This window comes from Halichoerus grypus, chromosome 7, assembly GCF_964656455.1.
Source record: "Halichoerus grypus chromosome 7, mHalGry1.hap1.1, whole genome shotgun sequence".
Lineage (NCBI taxonomy): Eukaryota > Metazoa > Chordata > Mammalia > Carnivora > Phocidae > Halichoerus > Halichoerus grypus.
The window spans coordinates 128,796,644-128,810,059 of record NC_135718.1 but is presented as its reverse complement, the minus strand read 5'-3'; the positions used below and the strand labels follow the sequence as shown (position 1 = coordinate 128,810,059).

General features: G+C 44.5%; 1 protein-coding gene across 1 annotated transcript; it reads left to right on the top strand.

The window, feature by feature from the left end:
* Positions 1 to 2,094: 2,094 nt before the first annotated feature.
* Positions 2,095 to 12,492, top strand: RABIF (RAB interacting factor). The gene is made up of 2 exons (XM_036079608.2): positions 2,095 to 2,293; positions 9,916 to 12,492. Exons 1-2 carry the CDS (start codon positions 2,168 to 2,170, stop codon positions 10,159 to 10,161), a joined length of 372 nt encoding a protein of 123 aa, XP_035935501.1. The 5' UTR covers positions 2,095 to 2,167; the 3' UTR covers positions 10,162 to 12,492.
* Positions 12,493 to 13,416: the final 924 nt, after the last annotated feature.

Below are 13,416 nucleotides of genomic sequence, written 5' to 3'. Positions count from 1 at the left end.
GAAGGCCTGCAAAACTGCAAAAAATCCTGTATTTCCAGAGCAAAGGGCTGGGGGAGGCCAAGGGGAAGTTATTTTCTCTAAAGGAGCCTGCCAACTTTTCCTCAGCAGATGGATTGGAGCCTGCTGATCAAACCACAGCTATGAAACATGTGACTCCTCCTATCAGGAAGAGATGCAGGGGAGGCAGAGAAGTGGGGAGTAAAGAACTGATGGTTATCTTTACTGCTGATTTTTCCGAGTTTCAGACCAAATTCCCAAATAGTTCTTCATATGGCAGCCACAACTGAATATTCTGCAGAAAACTGAAACTCTTTGCTCTCTTTCCACTCTTGCCAGTCTTACACACTTTGCTCATGCACATACACAGAGGTACCCCTAATTTGGGGGTTCCTCTTGTTTTTCTAGCTCTCTTAGATGGCAGCCAGCCACTTAGTTATCCAGCCTCAGAGATCTGTCATTTATTTATCTTGTGTCATCCCCATTACAATACAGACATCCAGTTCATTTCTACGTTCTACGTGATTTTATCTTTAAAAGTTCCAAATAAATTCCTATATTTGTATTCCCTCCGCTACCACATAGTTCAGGCCTCTTGCCCAGACTCATGGAGTAATAGCTTCCTGATTGCTTTACCTCTACTCTTCCTTCTTCTAGTCTAGCCCCTCCATTTTGTCATCAGTGTTCTTCTGAAAGTACAAGTAGGATCATTACAATACCTAATATACAGCAAATATTCAGTGAATATCAAAGTTATTTCTGGCCTAAAATTCTATAGATTTCCATTGCCCATATTATAAAGTTCAAATTCCGTCGCATGACTTTAGACCCATGGTGCTCTGGGCCCACTCTACCATTCTGATCTTACCTCCCTCTACTATTCTCTCTTAGCTTAGGTATAATGTGTTGTGGACTACTAACCATTCTTAAATTTGTTTTCACCTTTGTTCAGGTATTCCACTGTTCTATCTGAAATAGTCTTGCTTTTCAGACAAAATCCCAGTCACACTCTGATGCCTAATTCAGATGTCACCTAGGTAAAGCTTTTTCTGACTCTCCAGCTGGGGATTATTCCCTAATCCTGGCTTCCATTTATCTTTGTTCCCATGATTGTCTTTATCATATGTCATTGGTTTGGGGTATGTCTTCCTGTTTAGACTGTGCTCTCAAATATAGGGTGCCTGTTATCATTGTATCCTCAGGGTTTAGTTATATTACAGAATGACTCACTAAATGTTGAATTACTGAAGGACAAAGGAAAAAGAAAAACAGATGGGGGTGATGAGTAGATTAGACATTACCTAATCAAGTGGCTTAGTTCCCCTTCATGTTCTCCTTCCCTTGCCATTTCAGGATATCCATGGCCTAATGCACTAGAACTGATAAGCTAGAGATCTATGGACTAATCAAATGGAACGGGAAAGTAGTGTAATGACCCCAAGAGCAGTGGCTTTAAAGCCATGCCTGGATCTATGGACCCTGGAAAGTAACCTTTCTGATCTTCACCTTCCTCAGTTGTGCACTGGGAGTAATTAGTGACAACCCCATAAGGAAATCGTGATGATTCAATAGGTTTGTTTCTAAAGCATTTCAACACGGTGTTTTGCCACATAGTAAATGGTCACTATGATCAGAACAGAGACCAGCAAGTAAAGTTTCCAGGCATCTTTTTCCAACACCAAAAAGGTACACGTCCCTCTAAGTAGTCTCTTACTGAAGAAACTAATGTTGGTAAAACTTGCTGATGTGTAGTGTAACCCAGATTCCCTTCACATTGCCTCCAGAAACGTCCCCGTTCGTTTATAAGACTAAATTCAAATCTCAGTAAACTAAAAGGTATGGTCAACTTTCGTGAATTATCTACCCGGGTTTTACTCAATAGTAAGGGAAGGCCAGTGACCAGGTGAGTATGAAGACAGGATTTGTCACGTCCCAGGAAGTGAGTGACCCTGTCACAAAGCCAGCGGACACCTAACCACTCAGGTTAAGCAATGAATGAGGCGCTTGCGCAGTAGAATCCAGAGCGGGGGAAGCGGACGCTTGCGCAGAGGGGGAGTGACCGCGCGCTCCCCGCCCCGTCTCTGAAAGCCGCGCCAGCGCAGTTCCGAAAAGATCCCGCAGAGACAGCGCCTGCGCGGTCGTGGCCGAGGAAGCAGTGGCGGTAGCGGCGATGGAACCAGCCGAGCCGCTGAACGACTTAGTGTCAGCCGAGGGCCGAAACCGGAAGGCGGTGCTGTGCCAACGCTGTGGCTCCCGGGTGCTGCAGCCAGGGACCGCTCTCTTCTCCCGCCGACAGGTAGGGAGGCAGGTTGGAGGCGGCTCTCACCCGCACGCCTTCACAGGGGGCCGCGGCGGCTGGAGTCCGGGTACCCGCGCGCGTTTCCGGAGACCGCGCCCCTCGTCGCGGCCCGGCTCCGCCCGAGGCTGCCCGCGCCGGAGTTGCGCGGCCGGAGCGCAGCCCGGGGCCGGTCTCCCGGGCCGGCCGGACCCCCGGCCCTAGCCCCGCGCTAGGTGTGGACGCTGCTGCTCCGCGTGCGGTGCAGGACTGAGCCGAGCCCGCCGGCTTCCGAGGGCCCGGCGGCCCGGGACGCCCGCAGCTCTTGCAGCTCCACGCTGCGGAGCGGCCCGATGGCGCCCGTGTACCTGGACTCGCGGCCCGCATCACACCGCACCCGCCGGTCTCCCTTCTGTCGGGCGCCCCTCCGCCCCAGAAGGAGCTCCAGAAACAACTTTGGTGTAGGGGATGTGACAGATGACTCCCGTAACCTACACGCTTTACCAGGGTGCTGGGTGGAACGCAGTTTCTCAAACGAATCCTGTTTCAAGTGGGATGGACACATCAAGTCCCGAAAATCAATTTTGAAGAAAGATTTAATTTCTATTCTAATCTTTTCTTCAAGTTACAGATTTTAATCTCCTTCATACATCACCCCAAAGGGGAAAGTTGAGAACAGTTTTTTATTTTGGTAAATTTTTATTGAGATGTAACATACCCACAGGAAAGTGTAAAGTATAATCTCATTTCAGCTATGTGCATAGCCTATCACTCAAAATTGTCCCTAAAAATACGCTCTGCCCTCATGACCTATCACATTGAGAGTTAGGTTTCAACATAAGAATCTGGGGGGAAACACATTCAGTCTATAACAGGGTGCTGCTGGCACCTAGTAGGTAGAAGCCAGGAATGCTGCGAGGCATCCTGCAAAGCAGAAGACACCAACCCCCACTCCTCCTGGCCCCACAACAAAGAATTCTCCATCCCAGAATGTCAGTAGTACCGAGATTGAGAAACCATGGCCTAAAGACTACAAAGCACATTCACATCTATAATCTCAGTTGATCTTACGATATTGTTAGTATTTGCTGTTTATAGCACTAGCCTATGAGGTCCTGTATCCTGTCCACCTGTGTATCTCCTACACTTAAGACTGTGCACATAAGTAAGATCTTAATAGATACTTAGATTTAAATAAATTAGTGAACAAAAGCTATTAGCCCAGTGTAAATAATGGGTTAGCATGGTGAGAATGGATTAGTATGTCACTGTTGGTGCAGCATGTGTTCTTTGTAAGCCCTATAACTTTTTTTTTTAAGATTTTATTTATTTATTTGACAGAGGTTGGGGGAGAGCAAGCACAAGCAGGGGGAGCGACAGGCAGAGGGAGAAGCAGGCTCCCCGCTGAGCAAGGAGCCCTCTGTGGGGCTCAGTCCCAGGACCCTGGGATCACGACCCAAGCTGAAGGCAGCCGCTTAAGCGACTGAGCCACCCAAGTGCCCCTATAACTGGTTTGGTTTTACATATAAAATGTTCATACCCTTGAACTTGGTACTTCTTGAAATCTTATCTAAAGTTGATGACAGAGGAAATTATAATGAAGCTGAATAGAGATGGAGGGAACAGCAGTGTGATGTGTCACAGTTGTTAGAAAAAGCATTGGTATGTTTAAAGAACTGAAAAGTTCAACTTGGCCAGAACACAGGATGTAATAAAACTGGCAAGAAACGAGGCCAGATGGAGTTAAGGTGATTGGAATAGAGGAGGTGAGGGAGCTCTGGGGATGACTCATCCCCTTGGGGGGGTAGAAGCTCACAAGTGGGGGTAGGATGTGGAATCACAAAGGAGACTGAGCCAGGTGCCAGTCAGCTGTGGATAGTGCAGAGTGACCAGGCCACCTCAGATGAGAGTGAGGGGTCACCAGATGGCAGAAACCTTAAAGGAGCAGAGGTGGATGTGAGGATGTAGGGGTAATAATTTGGAAGCAAGGAGAGCACTGGTTCCCGTTCCTGATCCTGAAGTAGGTGGAGTGTCAGAGAATGGGCAGCACTGGGGAGCCAGTGCTGGTGTCCTCAGCAAAGAGCCTTACTTCCCCATGAAGACAAAGAGGAAAGGGAACCCTCACCAAAGTTTGAGAATGTAGGAAACAGTGATGATGTTATCATAGAAGAGAGTAATTTGCTGTTTTACATTTTTTGGAGGGAGAGATTTGTGGCAGGAGTGGGCAGTGGAAGATTAACTCATAGGAGAAAGTATAGAGCGGTGTTTGGTGAAGAATATGAGAGCAGAGGACCTGAGGGCACACCCAAGAGCACTTTCTTCTGAGGCAAAACATGTCCTTAATCTTCAACCCAGCCAGTACACTGTGGGACCTCTATCCCAGGGAAATGAAAACTTACGTTCACACAAACACCTGTATATGAATGTTCATTGCACCTTTATTCATACTGTCCCCCAACTGGAAACAGCCCAGGTGTCCTTCAACAGGGGAATGACTAAACAGACTGTGGTACAGCCATCCACTGGAATGAACTACAGTGGAGTGAGCTACTGATACATACAACTTGGACGGATCTCCAGGGAATTATGCTGAGTGACAAAAGCCAGTCCCCAAATATTACATACTGTATGATTCCATTTCTGTGCCATTTTTGAGTTTTAGAAATGGAGAGCAGATGAGTGATTGCCGGGGCTAGGAACTGGGGGCTGGGCGCTTTGGTAAGTGTGGTTATAAAAGTGACGTGAGGGATCCTCCTGGTGGTGGAACTGTTCAGTGTCTTGACTGTGGTGGCGGATACGTGAACTTACTCGGGGTAAAATTGACAGAACTGTATACACACACATTACACACAGAAATGAGTCCAAGTAAACTGGGGAAATCTGAATAAAATCAATGGAGTGTATCAGTGTTGATGTCCTGTTTGTGATATTATACTCTGGATTTGCAAAATATTACCATCGGGGAAAACTCTATTACCAAACACAGGGTACCTGGAATTTCTGTATTGTTTCTTAATATAGAACTAATTAGTATATTATTTGTATTATTTCTTCCACTACATGTGAACCTACAGTTACCTCAATAAAACTTTAAAACTGGGGCGCCTGGGTGGCTCAGTCGTTAAGCAAATAAAATCTTAAAAAAAAACAACAACTTTAAAACTGATTAAACATTTTATTTATTTATTTTTAAAGATTTTATTTATTTGACAGAGACACAGCGAGAGAGGGAACACGAGCAGGGGGAGTGGGAGAGGGAGAAGCAGGCTCCCCGCAGAGCAGGGAGCCCGATGCTGGGCTCGATCCCAGGACCCTGGGATCATGACCTGAGCTGAAGGCAAACGCTCAACGACTGAGCTACCCAGGCGCCCCTGATTAAACATTTTAAAAATCAGGACATTATGCTAAGTGAAATAAGCTAGTCACCAAAAGACAAATACTGTATGATTCCACTCATATGAGGTACCAAGTGTAGTCAGATTCATAGAGAAAGAAAGCACAATGGTGGTTGCAATGGACTGGAAAATGGGGAGTTAGTGTTTAATGGGTACCAAGTTTGGGAAAATGAACAAATTCTGGAGATGGTGGTGAAGGGGGTGATGGTTGCATCACAACATATATATATTTATTTAATGCCACTAAACCACACACTTAAAAATGATTTAAATGGTAAGTTTTAGTGGAGCCTGGGTGGGTCAGTCAGTTGAGCATGAGTCTTGATTTTGGCTCAGGTTGTGATCTCAGGGTCCTGGGATCACTACCCCCCCACCCCCCCGCCACCACATCAGCCTCCACACTCGGCGGGGAGCCTGCTTGAGGATTCTCTCTCTACCTCTCCCTCTGCCTCTTCCCCTGCTCACACACACTCTCTCTCTCTCAAATAAATACAATCTTTTTTTAAAATGATGTTTTATGGTATGTATATATAGTTGATCACAAAAATTAGGAATTAGAATGGAACATGCATTTCAACTATGTTAGGCAATATTCTAGTTCTCTATTGCTGTGTAACAAGATCACCCAAGAATGGTGACCTAAAACATTAACATTTATTTTGCTCACAATCTGGGGAGTTGACTGGGCCTAGCTAGACAGTTCTCATTTGGGGTCTTTCGTGTGCAGGCAGAAGGGTTATCTGAAACGCTCTCTCCCTCACATGTCTGCCTGTGGACTGGGAAGACTCAAACACCTGAGCACCGGGACAGGCTCTGGGGGCATCTGTCCCCATGGTCTCTCCACGTGGTGGCCTCAGGAGCCGCAATTCTTACATAGAAGCTGAAGGCTCCCGGAGCAAGTGGTCCCACAGAAACCGGCAAAAGTGGCCTGGCCTTTTCTAACCTAGCCTGTCACCTCCACCGCACTTGAATCATCAGGGGCTAGCAAAGGGGCCTGTCCAGGCTCAGGGAGAGAGGCATGGACTCCACCTCCTGGTGGAAGGATTGTCAAAGAATCTGTGCACGTTTTAAAACCATCACAAATACTCACAGAAGGGAGAAAGTTTCAAAAAAGTTACCACAAGTTTGCTCTGTATTGTAACAGTTTTTATTTTCATCTATATTGTAGCATGCTTGCCAAGTTTTCTACCATGAGAATGGATTTTTACAAAGAAAATATTTTTAAAAGGGTGGCTAACAGTTTTTGTTTTTTTTCCCCAAAGATTTTATTTATGAGATGCCTGGGTGGCTCAGTCAGTTAAGCTCTGCCTTCGGCTCAGGTCATGATCCCAGTGTCCTGGGATCGAGTCTCACATTGGGCTCCTTGCTCAGCGGGGAGCCTGCTGCTCCCCCTGCTTGTGCTCTTTCTCTCTCTCTCTCTCTCTGACAAATAAATAATCTTTTCTAAAAAAAAAAAGATTTTATTTGTGGGGCGCCTGAGTGGCTCAGTCGTTAAGAGTCTGCCTTCGGCTCAGGTCATGATCCCAGGGTCCTGGGATGGAGCCCCGCATCGAGCTCCCTGCTCAGCGGAAAGCCTGCTTCTCTCTCTCCCACTCCCCCTGCTTGTGTTCCCTCTCTTGCTGTCTCTCTGTCAAATAAATAAATAAAATCTTAAAAAAAAAGATTTTATTTGTGAGAAAGAGCACACGAGCAGGGAGAGGGGCACAGGTAGAGGGACAAGCAGACTCCCCACTGAGCAGGGAACCTGATGCGGGGCTCTATCCCAGAACCCCAGGATCATGACCTGAGCCAAAGGCAGATGCTTAACCAACTGAGCCATCCAGGTGCCCTTGTTAGCAGTTCTTGAAAAAGGAAAAGGAGTTCCACTGACAATCTCACTGAGTTGGGGGTATTCTACATCTCTCTGAGGAGATGGTCCAGGATTAGGGTACTGGCTGGGGTCGTGAGCAGTTAACCCACCTGGTCAGGGATGTAACTGGCAACTTTGGCCTCCAACCAGCTAAGTTAGCAGCCTCAAATTAGATAGTAATTTTTTGATTTCCACCCCAATGTTTATCTAGAAAGCCTAATTGTATTCCAAATATTAGATTCCAAAACTTGACCCTGCAATAGCCCTGGGCACTGCAGAGAATGGGTTGAGAGCCATACAGATACACGTACAATGTACATATATATATAAGTCTAGCCTTGTGGATCTGACTTACAGGATTTAAATAAAAATGGGAATGTTGAGAAAGAGAGGGAACAGGACCCAGTCTGACCCCTTGAATGAATGGTTAATAGTATTTCCCTTAAATCACTACTCAAAAAAGAGACTGCAGAGGTGGTGTTTTGCATTATAAAAACAAAACAATACAAAAAACAGTGGGAGGGAAGCTGATGCTCCTTTCTTAGACACTTTTTAAAGGCTAATGTTTAAAAAGTCTTTGATTTTTCTCCCCTTAAAGTTTCACTTGCCTTATGTTTAGTTAAGATGATTTCACACCTACACTATAGGCCAGAAATACTTGTAGGAAATCCAGAGAGATACAGCTAGGTTTGGAATCCAGGTTTCCTGGTCCCTGAATTTTGATTCCTCTTTGCTTCTGCCTGTTCCCATTTTCACTTAGGGTAAAACAAAGCAATGGGGACTCATTTAAACATTAGATGAGGTGAAAAGGGTGATTGGAATGACAATATAAGAGGAGGGACTGTCCTATTTTGTGATGTCCTCAGATGATGTCTCAGGTGACACCACGTAGGGTAGTGCACAGATACCTGTTTTACTAAGCCAAGTGCTGGGCAGATGCGGAGTAGAATGTTCTGGATCAGTGCTCTCTCCTCCCTATTAGGGACAGCCACTGGCCAGAATCTGGCCCAGAGTTCAGAAGTGCAAACTCCAGGGTATTTAATACATACTAGCAGCTTTGTGATTCCCTAACAGTCGAGTTCAGGAAGAGGCTTGCTCATCCCTACCAAAGCATTTGCCTCTTTTGGACTGATGTCGGTCCAGTTTTTTTTTTTAATTTAAAAAAAACCTGGTTTTTGCTTTTATTCTGCTTGCTAATGTCAGACTAGCACATTGAGGCCATCCTGTTTTATTAGAGTTTGGGGATGCAGTGGAAGCGTACCCTGGGGTGGAAAATAAGTGTACTGGCAGCAGCAATAATGATGAGGAGCAGAGGGGTAAGAAGCTTTGCTGGCATCGTATCTTCGAGTACGCTGGGGCAGCTAAAAGTGCGTAAACTAACCTTATAGGGAAGAAATTAAAGGGTGTGTATGTGTGTGAGGCTTTGTCCTAATGATCGGGAAGGCATGTTGATTAGGGGGTACAAGGATCCTCGGGATAATATTCCAAATTCTAGAACTAGATTTTCCTTTTTAATGCTCTTTTGGTAAGATAAATCCAGCATATACGTCATACTGATAGACTAGAGCAAAGCCAGATATCCTGTATGTATTCTTTTGATAAATATTTGAGTTCCTGCTCCGTATCCGTTATTATTCTTGGCGCTGGGGTTATAGTAGTGAACAGGAAAGGTAAGCTCCTTGCTTTCTTGGGGCTTACATTCTAGTGGAGGGAGACCCATGGTAAATAACTAAGCCAATAAATTAATAATTTCAGAGAATGATAAGAAAGAGGCAGCGGCATAAGGAGACTTTCGGGGGTGACGAATACGCTTGTCATCTTGCTGGGAGTGGTTTATCAGTATTTGCATGGGCCAAAATGTATCAGATTGTACGCTTTAAATATGTGCAGTGTATGTATCGATTACACGCAGGAAAGGCATTTTAAAAAACAAAATACAATGGGCAGTATGGGAATCTTACTCATTGTTTGGTCAGAGAAGGCCTCCTGAAGAGGTTGCATTTGAGCTGAATATCATGAAGGAGCCAGCTTTGCCGAGATCTGAGGGCAGAGCACACTCACCCTGTCGGAAGGAGGCAAGAAGGCCAGTGTGGCTGCAGCAGAATGACCTAGACGGAGATGAGGAACAGGCAGGGCCTTACAGACCATGGTAAGGACAGCAGTGAAGCCACATGACAGCAGCACGTTACCTCTTTCCTGTGTCTTAAGAATCCGGGCATGGACTAGAGGCAACAGAGAAGCCACTCAGCATTCTGGTCTATAACTTAGTGTTAGGGCTGCTGATCTCGTTTTCATTCCAAGAAACTGCCAGGAAGCAATGTAAAGTATAAGCAGAATGGGGGTGATGATGTGACTGGGCCAGTCAGCCTGCGTATTCTTTGTGTTCTCTTCCCCTGCAGCTTTTCCTTCCCTCCATGAGAAAGAAGCCAGCTCTGGCTGATGGCAGCAATCCTGATGGCGATCTCCTCCAGGAGCACTGGCTGGTTGATGACATGTTCATCTTCGAGAACGTGGGCTTCACCAAGGACGTGGGCAACATCAAGTTTCTGGTGTGCGCAGACTGTGAAATCGGACCAATTGGCTGGCATTGCCTAGATGACAAGAACAGTTTCTATGTGGCCTTGGAACGGGTTTCCCATGAGTAACTGAGGGGAGGGGGACACAGCTCCACCCCCAACTATAAAAGCTACTCCCCTCAAGAACTGGCCTTTAACCTGGTGTAACCACTCTGCCGCCACCTTCTCTGTACTAATGTAAATTATGAGTATCGACATGTCCGGTTGAACATGCATAGGGCTAATCCCGCTTCCTTAAAGCCTCAAGTGCATGCCTCTTAAATAGCTCACTTTGCGTCCCCACATCTCCTAATCTCCCTTTTCCCCCAGTTGCAGGACACTGGAACAGGTCTACAAATCTGCTCTCATCCCTGGCATCCTGCCTGGGCTCTCTGACCCTGGGCTCCCTGGTGTCTTGCTCTGTAAGAGCAGCATTCAGCCTTTTAGCCAAGATGACACATGACAGCTGATGCTCGTGCTAATAGTTCAAACTCCACATTTTTGTCTCATTCAAGAAAGCATACAAGTGTCTGAGAGTGACTTTGTTGTATGACTAACTTTATCTACAGTAATTTATTCTTTTTAAAAGTATAGCATTTACAGACTTCGGTATTTAAACTAATAAGAAACACATTACTTCGGACACACCTGTAATACCATGTTTGAGAGCCGAGTCCCTAGGTTTATAGTGACTTTTTATTGTGAAGATGAATATATCCCCTTTTCCCTTCAAATCTTGCCGTGGTTTCTCTTTACATTAGAAGTAGGTTGAGAATCAGATTTTCAGCCCTATCTGGCAGCCACCCCAGGAAAACTCAGCCCTGGTTTTGACTCAGAGTGGAGAATATGGGAAATAGGAGGGACAGACCTTTGCCACGTTATACATGACTTTACAGGTTTGTCTTATCTGCGCAAGTAACTCTTCCTTTGTTCTTAGGAGAGACTTCTCTAATGGATAGTGTCATCATTTACTGAACCTACTAAGCATGGTCCTCAGAGTTGTGGTTCAATGGGAATCCCTGTACCAACCCAGAACACAAACTTTCTGTCCAAATGCCACTATCTCTATCGCTGTGGGGTTGCTCTAACAGTTCAATGTTAGCAAACTTATTAACCTTTCAGTATGATTGTCACTTGTTCTCTCATTTCTCTTCTGAAGTGACTCAACATCTTAGGAATCTCTGTGAACAGGTCTCAGGTGTCCTCCCATAAGCCCTACCTCTAAGATTGAGGAGACCCTAAAATTGAAATAAGGACTAAATAGAAATCCTACAATCTACAGCCCATCCTTCTGTATCTATTTTCTGCTTGCTTCTACCTTCTTTCTCCCCAGAACTTTTCTAAGGGTTCCCCAACTAAAGTGTAGGCCTTGGACATGGTTTTGCAACCAACCTACTCTAGAAAGGTGGCTTCCTTCCCCAGTCATAGCCTCGGTGAGCTCTAGCTGAAAATGAGAGAACTGTTCTCTAGACGGTCAAATGTCCATGATTATGGCATTTGTAGAAAAACAACTGTGAGAATTATCCACTCAGGTCAGAAGGAACAAAACCAAGTAGATGCCTCTAGGGGCATGTGGCCCCTCCTATCACAAGCCAAAACGTACACAAAGCATTTTTTTTAAATTAGACTTTGACTTTTTTTTCCTTTTTTAATCACAGAATAGTACACGTTCATTGCAGATAAATACAAAAATGGGTATAAACATTTTTTTAATCATTCATTTCCACCATCCAGAGACTGCCTCTGGTAATGTGGTGAAACTCCGGTTCTCAGTGTTTTTCTATATGTATATATAAACATATATGGTTTTTAAAAATAAATACTATATCATACTGTGCTCTTTTATAACTTGCTTTTTCCATTTGACAACATACTGACTTCCCATGTTAACAGATAACCATCTATGGACACCCTTGTTTTTAGTATTCCATTGTATTTCTGTATTATAATTTACTTAATCTACTATTAGATTGTCTCCAGTTTCTTATAAACAATGTGATGTAACATGCAACTTTATAGTTAAATCTGTATACACATTCTCAATTATTTCCTACGTTATTAGAAGTAGAATTGCAGGGTATGCATGTTTTCATGGATTTGCTCTGTTGACACATATTCTTCAGAAACAGCTGTGCTAGTTCACCTCCTCCAGCAGTGTAGAAGAGCACTCGTTTCTCTGATACCTTCCTAACACTGGGTATTTATTATCATTAAAAGACTATTTTGCCACTTTAATAGAAAAAGCATCTCATTGTTTTAATTTGCATTTATTTTGTTTAATGAAATTTTTATACACTTATTGGTCATTTGTATTTTTTTTTTAAAGAACTGCCAAACATTGTTGCCCCAATAGCCAAAAATATCAAGTTGTTATTCTGCCTTTGCAGTTTAATTTGAAATAAAGGCATTTAAACAGTAGAAGTTAGATTCCTGTATGTCCTTGGGAAGAATATGCAATTTGAAAAAGCAGAGGAGAGCAGCAACCTGAACCTTAGGGTTTCTCTTGAGGTCTTCCAACAAATTAATCATTTAGTGTCTGCTATAAAATGAGGATGTCACCTCTTTGTTCCCCTTATACATAATAGGCTCTCAATAAAGACTTGTGAAATCATTAACCGCTTTGTCATAGGTAGAAAGAAGTAGCCCATGAGTATAGAAACCTGCTGCTATGAGTACAGAAACCTGCAGTTGCTGTTAGGGAGAGCAATTGATTTTTCCAAGGCCTCACTGTTTCTACAAAATTCTTTTTAACACAGAATCAGAGGTGGACAGCGGTGTACTGACATTTTACATATTGTTACTATGCCGTGTGTGAACCTACTCAAGTAACTCCAATGTGTAACCAATGAGAACTTCTGTTCCTGATAATGGTGGATAGGTAATTTTGGATGACCATCCCACTGAGGGCAACTAGAAAGGCTGGACAAAATATTTTAAAAATCCAAAGGCATCAGAGAGCTAAAGTGTTTAAAGAATTACTGGACCAGGACCACTGAGAAGATTGAGGCCCTGAGAAGTGGGCCCAGTATTACAGGCCACTCTTCTGTTGGGGGCATTTGCAATGTGGAGGGGGGCAGGTCAGAGGCTGGTGGGCGACTGTGACAGCCTTCCAGAAGTAGGGGTCTGGGCCTGTCAGAGAGTGGTAGACCTGGTAAGTGTTTGTCACATTGGGTTGAGGCACTCGGTCTTTTGCACCCCAAGAATAGGGGTGAGCCAGAAGTAGGAAATAGAAAGGCTCTCTTAGGGGATTGTAGCTTGGCTTCCAATGATATCAGTCCTTGAAATTAGATTAAGTTGATCCCAAAGTGGCAATTTCCCCAAACCCTTGGCATAAGCAAACAAAAA